Below are 13,305 nucleotides of genomic sequence, written 5' to 3'. Positions count from 1 at the left end.
ACGGAGTAAATTTAGATGTAATCTTCTTGCGTGTGTGTTCTTTTATAGCCCGAGAATGTTCACCTAACATTAGCTTTTAAGTTGACCTTGTTGTAGTGTTTGCTTGTCTGTGGCTTCAGAGTTTTTATGTGTGTCTACCTTTCTGGAATGAGACACAGCAGGCCACCCTATAGGTTTTTTATTTTGACCTCAAATGTGTGTGTGCGTGCGTGTGTGTGTGTGTGCGTGTGCCAACAACCATTCAGTGCCTGAGTCAAGCTGTGCAAGCTCTTTTAATCCCACGGCCCGGTGCACGTAGGCTTGATTAGTGGCAGCAGTTATCTGTGCAGAAGACAGCCCGCCCTCCTTTAGCATTTGGTCAGGTCTGGGGCACTGGGGGGGTGTCAAGTCATGAGAAAGGTGAACGCCAAAGGAGAAAAGCAGAAGGGGAGGAGGAGGAGAGGAGAGGGAGACCTGGCCAGGAAGTGTGTAGAGGATGGAGGTGGGGGCTTATTAGTATTCTAAGGGAGTGCTCCTGCCAGTAGAGCAAATTGATTACTGCACTTTACCTGTATCAGCCTCCATAGCCAAGGATGACAAGGGACCAAAGTGCGGTGTGTGTCTACTCTCAGTCTCTCCCCATGCTAGTGCTACAGCAGAACATCTCCAACTTTAACTTTTTGAGTGTGTTTACTAGGCCTGTTACTATAAATACTATATCGACTTATCGTTCAATATTTGAAAGCTGGAGCAATATATTTTTGTACTACGGGAAATTTGTGGTTATTTTTTGGCTATATGATGAGATTTGAGTGATAGAAGGTTGAATTAATAACAGTTGCAAACTAAGTACTGAAGTATTTTTTCAGATATTTATTTGTTGCAGCTAATGATTTTTAAACAATATTGTAGATTTTGAGTATTTTTGTGGTTTAAATGCTTTTGAGTTTTTGTGTCAGTGACATAAATTAGTTTCAGTATTATCATTTATATTAACTTCAGCAATATATCGTACTTTAAAATCTGTTATCGTGACAGGCCCAGTCTTTACCTCTGGACACTTCCCTCACTCCACACGATCACCTTCATTACAGAGAAGTAATAGGTTGTTGCAATTGGGCGCTGGCCTTGTCTATCGCTTTCCGTGTGATTTAATAGTCAATGCCTGGCTGGGGAAGACAGGCTCATTTCCTGGGAGCCTTGGCCCTATGCTCGTCTGCAAGGGGGATGACAATTAGTGTGGTTACAGTCGGCCGCAACTAAGATCAATCCGCGGCCAAAAAGGAAAACTACCGGGATCGTTTTTGTTACCTAGTTTGCAATTAAGGACCGTTAGGCGTGATTATCAAATTCCTCATATTGTCCTTCAGCACTGATTAAGGGGTTGTGTACCTGAGCTGACAAGTGAAGGCAATTACGGCAATTAACCTCTGTGTGGGAATAAAGAGCAGCACTTTGACTGATGACAACCAGGATTAACAACCACAATGACTTAGACATAATACTACTAATATTGCTAGAATATTATTCAGCCATTAAGGCCAGGTCAAACTGTACATCAAGTGGAATAGGCCATTATCAATAGCTGTGCTTGTGGTATGAATAGTAAAATAATAGATTGAAAAATGTATTCAGTGACCACAAAAAACATTAAACAAACCCGGACAATGTGCCTGTCTGGCAGGTGGTATAGGAAATCCTCTCTAAAGTATGTACTGCATATCCGCCCACTAGCTACTCTTTTCCATTTACATTTTAAAATAGATACTACACTAGTAATTACATGCTGCCTCCTCTCTCTTTTTATGCCAAAAATGACTGAGCCCTATTTGTTAGTGTTCTATTTAGGACACGTCTGATAAAAAACAGAAATCTGAGATTTTGGATGTTGACTGTTGCATGAAACACTTTGCCCAGTGGGTACAATGGTGAATATTTCCTGATAATCTCTTGTGTAATTGTCCCGAGTATTCCGGTCTAATAATAATTGGTTACTTTCAGTGCAGCTTTGCTTCAAAGGGACTCTTGGGTTTTCTCCAAGTTGTGCGATGACAACAGACGCCGTACTAGACAAAAGTGACTTGTTTTACAGACACTGGTGTTTGACACATTTTTATGAGAATAATCCTTTGTGGCATTTTTAGAATCTGTGTTTAGTTTGGGTTGTTGACTCACTGAGTGACTTCCTGTTTTACAGGTGTCTGCTTTACCCTATAAGTAGGTCACAATTGTGTATTAACAGCATTCTAACCCCTAACCAGTTTGACAGTGAGAACTCTGCTGTAGCTGTGATTGTAGGTTGCACCACCTTTTGCTCCACAAGTGCAGGGCTGGACATCAGGTGTACGGCTAATCTTATTGAAGTCTCCTGTTCGCTGGCATGCGTTCAGCTCGGCTGCTGTGCCAACTGGATTGGTGTGGCTCGGGAGATTTTCCCAGAAAAGGTTACACATAATTGTTTTATACTTTATTGGGTTAAATGTATCTAAGAGATGTAGCAGGTACCTTTTAATGGGGCAACTTTAAATTGTGTTCGGACTCAGGTGAACCAGAGATGGATGGAGAAACGTTGGTAATCATAATGCCGTTACATTTATTATCTGCCCTGGCAGAATCAATACAATTCTTTGGGCTGAGAGCCAGCACAAAAGGTACTTTCACTATGTTTACATTAGTGCTAAAACTTTGTTCCTGTAATTCCTATAGTTAAGTGATTAGTAATTAAAGTTTAGAAAGATTGTGAAATGGGAAAGTTGTGAAATGTATTTTGCCAGGTCCAGTTGAATACCTCTCTTAGCGATGTCTATGTGTGCCATTGACATGCGCTGGTTCTCTGAGTGAATGTAGTTTCCTAGTTGTGCTTATGCATGTTCCTGTGCTTGCATGCAGTAAAATCTGAGTAGTCCATAATTTGCTTCTTCTTGAGCATGTTATGCTGTATTGACAATTGTAAGACCCTTTCAAATCCATGGCAAAGTAAATATGCATATGAGCAATAGTGGATGCATGATATGTCTGTCTTCTATACTCTCTGTCACTTACAATTTTATTCTAAACCATTTTAAATTACTCACTGTAAAAAAAAAAAAAAAAACTGGACTCTTTTAACCCAATAAAGTCAGACATCTTGCTGACTCATTGCAATGGCCTTCTCGGGACTGATGCCAAGGATATTATGGAAATGATTCATTAAAGGCCAGGGTTTTTAGCTGGTTTTATCCGGTTTTTGGGGCAGCCTGACAGTGGGACATTTGATCTCGATTGCATAGCAGCCCGTTCCCCTCAGACTTCGCCGCTGCAGTCTGCTTCAAAAGCTTTGCTCTGCCTTTTGGCCCTTACCGTGGGCAATCAGCTGTTCCTATTTCCAGCTCTGTGTTTACAAATGGAAACTGTGTGTTGTTTCGGCAGGGGAAATGAGGACCATTTTGGACAGGCGATGTTAGAAGATTACCTCAGAGCCCAATAGAAATGAATCAGGTATAGATTGATAGTGGCCACGGCTCATTAAGAAGGAATGTGTGTGTGTTTAATTGGAGCACTAATTCTCGGTCGCTCAGGAAATGGCCCTTGGGTGGGTCTTTGAAAAGGCACACAAATATTTACTATGGCCACACGCAGTTTTTGTAAGCACATCCATGCAGTCTAAGTATGTAAGTTACAGTACGGAGGCAGAATCATCAACTCACATAGACTCTTCACCAGTCAGCTGCGCCTGGACTGCTCCGATGACTCATCAGAGTATGCTCTCTCTCTCTCCACTCTGAGAACTCTCTGTACTGATGAAGCCTGTTAAAATCTGCCCCCATGTTGGCCATCTCACGGCAGATGCAGGCCAAGGACTTTATAGCTCCAGTCCCATCTCATTTGATGCACATTATTCCTCGTATTCAAGTGCTCTGAGCAGGGTGGTTTGTCTCAGTGGATTAGCACTAGAGGCCTGACTATAGCAGAGGTGGATCGCATTTCCTTTATGTGAGCTCCATGCACAGCTCTGTGTTGGAGCACATGGGGGCGTGCACTCTATGCATGACTTGTTTGGTCAGTGCATCCTAAGAAGTGGGTCAGAGTGCCCTAGTTCTTTGTGTGGATCTGCTTGTGTCTGTGGCTTGCATTTCAGTGTTAGTTTGTCCTGATTGACTTATCTACAAAAACAATTTCTTGTTGGAGCTCTCCCGCTGTTCAATAGCATGTTGTTCATGTTGTTTACCACTTTCAAGGTGAACAAGAGCTTTAATACACCTTTCCTCAGGTGCACTCAGGCACTGGTGGAGGAGTTGGAACGAGTGCTTTTGGTCAGGTAGCTTATGTTTTGTCTTATTTAATCATGTCAGGCCATATTGAATTTACAAATAGCGGTCATGGCGCATGTGTAAGTGAGCTCCCCCATTGTGTGTGCTGCAGATTACATGATATAATAGTGTTTAGGCATCGCCTCTCCTTTAAATTCCTTTAACCTTGACTCCTCTTAAATGCACGGAGAACGCATCTGCCAGGCTGGTGTCAGACATTAGTAATACACACCACTTGGGCAGCATTGTCACTTTTTATTAACGCCCAGAGCTTTGCATGGACACCAGCTGTTGCATCAACTGGAAAAGCCTTGGCGGCATGAATGACCTTGACTTTAACTGGCACTCCTATGGCTCTGCCCCCTTAATTCTTTTGTTTGGTCTCATACATTTTAAATGGCTTAAATGCCTGACAATGAAGGTCATTATGAACTCAATAGATAAAGCGGGAGCAGTGCTGTGCTTGGTGAGAATGTCTGTGCGGGTGATAGTGTGTGTAATCTGAAGGTTGGTGAGCCAGAGAAGGTCACTTGTCCAAATCTAATCCATGACATCTGCATTGGCACAGTTGTATGTCACTCTGTGGTAATGCCTCATATCTCAGAAAGTGGCTGAGAGAGCAGTGACCTTTCCTGTTCCCGTCTTTAAGCACAAGAAGAGCAAGACAGACAGTAATAAATGAAGAGTGGAGCGGCCAGGGGATGATGAAGCTCTCCCCTTCTCCTGTCACTTGGCCTCCCTCTCACATCCTCACATGTGTACGGCCCACTGTAGAGGTAAAAATCACGTTAGGATTGTGCCTGCTCTGTCATTGGCTGACATTGTCAAGGATAATGGATAATCACCACAGAAAGTGTGGAGCTGCTCATTGGCCCTCTGGTGTCCCACAGTGGGGGATGGGGTGGAGGTCAGGCTTTTTGGGTGCCACCACCAATGAGATGACATGTTAACAGATGTGTAAGGTCATTTTCAATGTATACACCAGGGAAGATAATGTAATAGTAATGCACAGATCACACATAGTGAGAAAGGAAGGGAGGAGGGCCCAGTGCTTTAGGGGCTCTCTATAGAGGACAGCTTTTCCTATATTAAGGTCATTTATTTGTTAACAGAGCACTGTCGCTGAAAAGAACAGATTTCTTCTTGCCCTTGCACTGTGCCAGGGCTTTGAGATACATGCTGTGTTGTTACATGTCTCTCAAGAGCCTGAAGGTCCCCACTTTGTTGAAAGAGTTATTTGTAGTTTATGTGAGATGGAGTATGCAGTAGCTGTGCTGTATATAAATGAATTCAGTGCAGTGTCCCTGTGCAGCCTTGTCTGCTCTATTGAAGTTTCTTTGGGCAAAAACACAGACAAGGTCAACTGTAATTCCAAAGGTTCACTGCCAGCAGTAAAGAGATTAACAGCATTTTCCATGTTGAAACCGTGTCAGTCTTTCTTTTTCCATTTATATTTTCTGGCTCTATCTTGGGGGCTGTATCAAGCCACATCAGTTACGGTTTCCAGGCTGTGTTGAAGGTAAACATATGTGCATGTTTACCATGCTGATCAAACACAGTGTTACAGGGCCTTCTATTATAATTGCACTAAGCTTACTGGCGGGAAAATAGCCCTAATCCTGAGCATCTAAGATTAGCATGACAGCAGACGTCAGATGGCCCAGTGTGACCAGGTTGGCTTTTGTTGTTGTCAGATGTAGGTCAACAGTTTAAGGTGGCCTTCAAAAGGTAATTGACACTGATGAGCCAATCTAAGTGAAGTTTTTGTGTGCAATGCCATGTTTCACATTTGAAAACATTTGCTCAGTCTGTAGTACTGACTTTGAAGAGGCGCTAACAAAGAAGACCTGATTGTTTTCCTGCAGCCCAGTAGACATAATTGTGCTCAGATAAGGTTGAGTCGAGTTCTAATCCCTGCTCATTTTCCTGGTGGCATTAAAGTGGCACCTCACTGCCCTTACTGTCAAGCCAGCCCGTGGACTTGGACCACAAGGTTGGATTTCTGCCTGATTAAGAGGCAGCTTTTTCTGGCTTCACTGCAGCTCTATCTCAAAGTATTTAAACTAGCAACTGCGTGGGTTGCCCTAGCCTTTCATCATTATCAAGGACTGCTGTCCAGTGTCCTGTTGTGTGACCTGCGATGTTGGTCCACTCAGTGGACACCGAAGGTGAGAGCAGCACCAGGAAAGGACACGGACAGCAGCTGAAGCGAGGTGGAAACTCTGTATTAATTAACCTTTATGAGACGGCCAGGGCTGTCTGCGGTGTCCTGTATCCACAGAAACCACGCTGACAGGGTTCACAGCAGAGGTCGCTCAGGGCAGCACCACTGACACTGTCATGGCAACTGGCACCTTGGTCACCCCAGTGTCAGGGACTCTGCCCTGACAGGGGTGGGCTGTGACAGGTGCAACAGATTCTCACTCTGTCCTCCCCCAGCTTCAAAATGCACATAAGATTCAGTGTGGGGATATCTATTTTGATGTTTTTGCGTTTATTCCTCTGCCTTTTAAAAGCTGTCTATTAAACCACTTTGTTCTTTTACATACAACAGGTTTGAAATGATTCATTTAAACCTGCTGGGAGATGAGCAGCTGGAAGTGTGTTCAACAAGCAAAGGCAGCAAATTGTTTCAGGTTTTTCTAAAAAGAATGTGTATGTTCATATCCAAAAAAAGAATAGGTTTATATTATACAACCTGTGTAATAATAGCCACTAGTTATTATAGTCATGCTTCAATGCCTGTTCAGATACATGTGGGGGACTGGGTGGGAGGCTTCGTCTTCATACATACTGAAGGTTGCATCTCAAGTGCATAAGGAGCAGGGGGTGGTGTTGGTAGGGGGGATAATCCACTGAAATGACAAGCTGCATAAGAAATTATTCACAGCTCTCATAAGACCCTTCACTTTTGAAAGACATCGCTGTGAGGGGCTTATAGCTCAAGACCTGAATGTTTTCAAGGTAGTGGGCTTGAATTTTCAATTTGGATCCAATCAGTTCTAATCTACATTTGTCGTCGGCTGGGTGGCTGAGAGGGGAGAGTGCTGAGGAGAAGGAGCCGTGTGCAGTCAATCTGAAATGTTGCTAAGTAACAGAGATGGCAGACAAGGTGCTGAAATGAATGTGATATAGTGCTGTGCAAATCCCAGCTTCTCACACACTTTCTCTTCTCTCTCTCCATTCCATCCACCTCTCCCTCCCTCTTCTCTGCCTATCGCTCACTCCCACAGGTCCCAAATGAGAGGTCTGCAAAGCTGAAAGGCGCCATTGGCAGAACCACAGCCGAGCCTTGGACAGACATCCCAAACATCTACATCCTGGTTTCTCCACTCCAGCTCCTCTCTTAGGCCTGGGGCTGGGCCTTTTGGGAGCGTGCTGTGTTTAACGACATACAACAATGCCTGGGAGGCCCACCTGCAGCAGACCGCCTTCACCTACAAAGGCTGTTTCAACATAGAGCTGACTGGCCCACTTCACAGGATCTAATCTGAGCTGTTTAACCCCAGCAAACGCTCTTTTTGATATTTGGGACGTACCTCTGTCACCCAAATGACCTAGTGGACATTGTTTTCCGCTCACAGTACTGAACTATACGAGGGGATCCTAGTATTGAACATGACTCATGGGGAGGAGCCTGGCCCTGAGACACACAAGGATTCAGCTGTTCTAACTTATCTGGAAGGTTTACTGATGCATCCAGTGGTGGCCGGGCCTGGGGCCACGGTAGGCGGGAGGTCTGAGGCTGCCCATAGCAACCAGCAGCAGGTGGATAAAGGGGGCAGACCGCCTACACATGGACCCACTGCTCCAGCCGCTGGAACCAATGGGCCCTCCCTGGGTGCTTCACAGCACCTAAAGAAGGCCCGCCTACTGCGCTCTGGGGCCTGGAATGATTCAGCAAGCCAGCGGATAAGCTCGCCCTCAGTTGAAATGAACGGTCAAGGAGGGGCCATACAAAATGGAGGTCTGGAGGGGTCCCCTCATGCCGGTGAAAGCACCCTGTTAGCCTCCTTGCTGCAGTCCTTCAGCTCACGTCTACAGAGTGTAGCTATGTCCCAGAACTCTACTAAACCCCCGGGGGAAACCTCTCCTTCCCCTAAGGCCCCTGCAGAAAAGGAGCCACTCCCTGTGTATGGTACAGCTTCGAGCCGCTTGAAAGGTCTTATGAGAAAAAACAAACTGCAAAATCATAGCAACACGCCTTACAGTCGCAGAGGGCACAGCCAAGACCGCCCCCCAGAGTCCCCGCGCTCTGCACACAGTGCCACACCCCCCTCAGAGTCCTGTGCCGAGCGACTGAAGGCTGTGGCCAACATGGTGAAAATCCGCTCCAGTCCCGCACCTTCCCCAAAGCCCAGTGTGGCCTGTAGTCAGCTGGCTCTTTTATTATCCAGTGAGGCCCATCTCCAGCAGTACTCCAGAGAGCATGCCCTCAAAGCCCAACTCTCTGGAAGGTCTGCCAGTGAACGCCTGGCAGCTATGGCAAACCAGCAGCATGGTCCTGACAAAAGACCACCTAGTGTGGGGGGCACTCTGCCTGGAGCCTCAGACACATTAAGCTCCTTAACAACCTTAAACAGTATGTCGACATCAACAACAACACTCCCTCGATCAGGCCTGTCGAGTCCACAGAGCCCCTCTCTGCTTCGCAGTCATAGCCAAAGCTCCCCGCCCACTCACTCTCAAAGTTACAGCCATACACCAAGGGAGAAGAGGGGCTTTGACTCCCGCCCCACCCGCCCTCCACAGACATGTAGCAGCTTACTACTGCTGCTTCTGAATAATCACAACAATCAGAAGCAACTGACAAAAAATGGGCACCTGGAGGACCCTTGTGGTGTTCTACCCCCCAGTGGCCCTTCCTCTGTGACATCTGACAGTGAGTGTTCCACACAGGAGCGTAGCCTGGCTAAAGACAGCAGTGATGCTGAGAGTTCCTACTCGAGCTGTTCTCCTATTGACCTCTCAATGAGAAGTCGCATAAGCGTCCGTGACACAAGCCCCAAAACTAACCCTCTGTCCAGCTCCCACACCCCTCCCTCCTCTGTGCTCCCCTCTGCTCCAGCTGCTTTCTCACCTCAACCCTCTGCTCAGTCCTCCACAGCTCTTTCTCCAACATCCGCTGCTATTGCCACTGTTAATACTTCTTCATCCTTGTCTTTCTCTACCTCCTCCCTTGACAAACTCACTGAGTCCTTAATAAACAAGTGGAAACCAGAACCTACCAGTTCAGTGCTCTCTAGGAATAAAGAGCCTGAAATGAGCCCTGACCTCAAATCCCACCCTAAACTCACCCTTATGCAGCTCCTTCTTGAGCGCAGAAATAATGAGATAGCAAACAAAGGGGTTAGTAATGAGGATTTACCTCTTGATATTACTATGGCCACAATGTCTCGTAGTCAGTCAAAAGGTCTGGTTTCCTGGGATGAAAATGGTACAAATAGTCCGCCCAATCGGCCAGGCCCTCCTGCTCATCCCCTTTACCCACTGAGTCGAGAACAAAGCGGTGCCCTTTCCCCGTATTCCTACCCTTCACCTCATGTCCAGTCCAGTCCATTAGATCTTTGCAAATCCAAAACATTTCCTGTAGAGAAGTCCTCTGAGCCCGGCTTTAGTGCCAGTAAACTCTTGCAGAATTTGGCTCAGTGTGGCACATCTTCTCCCCCCATCCCTCCTGCTAAACCACTAAATCCAGAGCTCGATAACAGACCCCTTGCACTTTTAGAAAGACTCAATGCCCCAGTACACCGGACCACTACTACACCTTTGTCAGAAGGACCCTCTGGCAGCTCCACACCCTTTAGCCGCAAAGAGCCCACTCCCCCTTCTTCCCAGATTGAAAACCTTTTGGAGCGGCGCACAGTATTGCAGCTGCTCCTTGGGAACAGTTCTGCTGCCTCCACACCTAGCCGCAAAGACAGGCCTTCTGTGAGTGGTCGTAGGAGCGTTGAGGTGTCAGGGGGCCATAATGACAAGAGTCCTAGTGCCTCCATCATCTGTGACAGCTCCAATGGACCTGCTTTAGATGTAAAGGTCAAAACAGAGAACTTAGAAGAGAAGGTGCAGCTGTCTGGCACATCTGATGAACTGAGTAGCAGGAAAAGACTAAGTTATGAGAAGAATAGCTCTCTGTCTGACTATCAGCCAGACCTAAAAACAGAGCCCCGGCCTGCAGAGGTCATAGCAAAATATGGCCTTCTCAGCCAGCTGCTGAAACAACAGACTGCCACTTACTATACTAGTGCTGCTGTGCAGGTGGAGCCTCAGCTCAGACAGGTGAAAGAGGAGCAGAGGGACTATCAGAGCCCCAGTCCCAAAAAGAGGCGTCTTTGCTCCGAACTGACTGACACTTTGAACAATGGCAACTCTCCCAGTGCAGTAGAACATTGCAGCCTGGCTTTTGCTTCTCCTGGTGTTCAGGAGGAGTTGGACCAGCGGAGGAGTCCAAAAGCAGACGAAGCTCCACAAAGAAGAACTCCTAATGAGACTCTGAGCAAAGAGAGCCGGGGCTTCAATGTGCTCAAGCAGCTGCTCTTATCTGACAACTGCCTGAAAGAGTTGTCTCAACAGTCCAGAGGAGCTCCCAGCCCTTCTGTGCTGCAGGCCAATGGTAAAGCTAATGGCAGCATTCATTGTCAGCCTGCTCACAATCACAACTTCCTGAACCTGCCCAGCTGGCACCCACATGGACCCCTCAGCTCTGGGCCACCAGGACATCTCAGAGCTCTGTCCACCCCACCCGTTGCTGATGGACCCAGTCGTACCCAGTGGGGGCGCCAACCGGCCCCATGGCCCATCTCTCAAAAACGGGACACACCTACTCTGGTTAAAAAGGAGCCTGAGAGCCCAAGCCGCTGGAGTGGTCCAGAGAAGGAGGAGGAGGACTGTGACTCTAACCCTGATTCCCCCCGACTGTCTCGCTCTAACCCCATCCTCTATTACATGCTGCAGAAGGGCAGCCTCCAGCTCCGAAAGGACATGAAGGACCAGGCGGAGGGCACTCAGTCTGTGGTCCGAGTCAAAGAGGAGCCAATCAGTGACCTGCATGCTTATGAACACAGCTCCCGCACCCAATCACCTCCCCACAACGACAAGCACAGCCATAAGAGCCGAGGGCTGAGCCAATCATCTGAATAGAGGTTTTATAAACTGTTCAAACATTACTATATAGTACTTCTCTTTTTATAATGACTTGCCAAATTGATTTGATGAGACAAACAACAGTAATTGTTTTTGTTTATGCAATTGCATATTTGCATTGCCTCTTATGTTCTATACATTGTAGGCATGAAATTGCAGTAAAGCCTCCACAATTGTTTAATTCATTGAAAGCTCTTTTACACCCTTGTGAGTTAAACATTGCTTCGTCAGTATCAAAAGTCCTCCTTTAAAATCAGTCTCTTTTAACTAATTACACATTTTTATACCACATTAGTGTCCAAATCATAGTTTCTCTTATTTTAACTATCAACGCATTACAATGATCTGAACAATCACGAGACAGTTTCAGAGGAGGACGTTTGATTGGCTGCAGTAGCTTCATGGGGCACATCGAGGTTTGCATGGTCACAGCTTGCCATGGGCTTTATTTGACACTTATTTTAAAGGGCAATATTCGACAGTGCAAATTCAGGGTATTGTGTTTTCAGACTGAGCAGTTTTGAGCAGATGGGTCAACAGTGTGGTGCAACTGTGTAAGCAGGTTTCTAGAGCAACAGTTAAAGGCTGCTACATGTGACAGGTTCTTTCTGTACTGGTTAAACTAGCACCTCTCAAGCATGTGGCTTCATTTAGTTCATTCCCCCTCACTGTTATGATGCATCCTGAGTTTGCACTAGAACTCATGCGTTTGGAGAATTATTTAATAGCATGTTATTACATTCTCATTATTGTTATCTGTTGAGGGTCTGGCTATTGTGATTACTTCTTACTCAGTTCTATTGTGATTTATCTTTTGTGGCTCTCTAATCTTCAGAAATGTCAAAATAATTGCATGATACAAAGAGATGACCACAGGCCCAGCTGGATAGTTCTGCCTCTGAAAAAAATCACCGGTTTAGGTGTGCTGAGGGTATCTGGCTCATCATTTTGATTGTACTGTATTTTTTAGTATGGGTTCATTTCACACCACTTTATCCATAAAGTCTTGTCATCTTTTTAATATTTACATATATGGAATATGTCTCTTGGATGAATACATTTTCACTATGGTTAAATATTCTGTATTTGTGTATATAGTACTTTCAGTATGGAAGATGACTATTTTGTAATGTTTAAGAAAAGATATAATCCTAGTTTTTAATGCCCTGTAAATAGGAATTATATGCATACAAGTGTACATATAAAGGCAGAGGATGTTATGCCCATCTTTTGGTTGGTTTGTTTTTTGCATGTGTCTATGTGGTAAATGATAATCTATCCTGCGCTGTGTTGTGTAACAATGTCTGACTCCTCACTGCTGCCTGTTGCATGCAGACGCATGGGAACTACCTGTGTACCCTCCTGGTGACTGGGGACAATGTCAAGTCTTAATATAGGTCTTTTCTATCACAGAGAGCGTTTGTTAGAGTATGAACAGTCTACAAATAACCACAGACTGTTAAGCAAAAAGACAAATATGTGAAAAAATGTGCATTAAATATTTTTGTGATTTTCCTTTCTGTTACTGGTTAACAGCTCTGTGAAGGAGCTAGGGGCTCTAGTGGGGGATTGACGTACAATCATAGATTTGCATTGTGCATCTGACAAATACATTTGTAGCAACAAACAAAAGACGTTTCATTTTCTCATGTGAAGCCCTGAAATGTCATTTTTTTATGTTTCTTTTTGGTGTTCATTTGCACTGATATCTCCAAAATAAAGTACTAAAATGCAGGATGGTGTTTGCATTTTTCTTGTTATTGTTCAATGGGTGATAAGAGTCTAATGACCTGACTTAAACAATAGAGGTAGTTCGTATTGAAGAGAACTTCAAAGAGACTGGTCTTATTAAAGTGCAGTGGGAGGATGTCCTGTATTCCCTTAAACCTGTACC

At 45.4% G+C, this 13,305-nt stretch overlaps 1 protein-coding gene across 1 annotated transcript in view; it reads left to right on the top strand.

Annotated features, from left to right (window-relative positions):
• nrip1b (nuclear receptor interacting protein 1b) overlaps positions 1-13,145 on the top strand; it is a 40,593-nt gene extending 27,448 nt beyond the window's left edge. Inside the window, exon 2 of the mRNA XM_020934557.2 lies at positions 7,502-13,145. Within this exon, the coding sequence (XP_020790216.1) occupies positions 7,887-11,408 (3,522 nt within the window). The 5' untranslated portion in view covers positions 7,502-7,886 and the 3' untranslated portion in view covers positions 11,409-13,145. The remainder of the gene's footprint in view (positions 1-7,501) is intronic.
• The last annotated feature ends 160 nt before the right edge of the window (positions 13,146-13,305 follow it).

The sequence above is a fragment of the Boleophthalmus pectinirostris genome, unplaced genomic scaffold (assembly GCF_026225935.1).
Source record: "Boleophthalmus pectinirostris isolate CB_2022bp ecotype Guang Dong unplaced genomic scaffold, ASM2622593v1 HiC_scaffold_12, whole genome shotgun sequence".
In the NCBI taxonomy this organism is placed as follows: Eukaryota; Metazoa; Chordata; class Actinopteri; order Gobiiformes; family Gobiidae; genus Boleophthalmus; species Boleophthalmus pectinirostris.
Note: the sequence above shows the minus strand (reverse complement) of the source record. Positions and strands in the feature narration are given on the sequence as shown.